At 58.8% G+C, this 262-nt stretch overlaps 1 protein-coding gene across 1 annotated transcript in view; it reads right to left on the bottom strand.

Moving 5' to 3' along the window:
- MCF2L (MCF.2 cell line derived transforming sequence like) overlaps window positions 1–262 on the bottom strand; it is a 102603-nt gene that overhangs the window by 46347 nt on the left and 55994 nt on the right. The window contains exon 2 of the mRNA XM_077754012.1: window positions 2–80. Coding sequence (XP_077610138.1) covers window positions 2–80 — 79 coding nt within the window. The remainder of the gene's footprint in view (window position 1; window positions 81–262) is intronic.

Below are 262 nucleotides of genomic sequence, written 5' to 3'. Positions count from 1 at the left end.
CAGATACGCAAAGCGCTTCTTCAGCTGGTCCTGGATGTCGGCAGCACAGAGCGGGGTGACGTCCTGGTGCATGATTTCATCTGCAGGGAGAGCAGAAGGACACCGCTGTCACTCGGTGCGAACTGCCTCACACAGCCGCGCTCATCAGCCAACCCCTAAGGGGACCAGCGGTCACGTGCTCGGAAAAAGGGATTTCAGTTTCCAGTGCGCAGAGACCTTTGTCTCTGGCGCACAGAAAGCTGTGGGCTGGCGGGTTGCACAA

Source organism: Crocuta crocuta, unplaced genomic scaffold (genome assembly GCF_008692635.1).
Source record: "Crocuta crocuta isolate KB4526 unplaced genomic scaffold, BGI_CrCroc_1.0 scaffold31, whole genome shotgun sequence".
NCBI classification, from domain to species: domain Eukaryota; kingdom Metazoa; phylum Chordata; class Mammalia; order Carnivora; family Hyaenidae; genus Crocuta; species Crocuta crocuta.
This window is presented reverse-complemented; position numbering and strand designations above follow the sequence as displayed.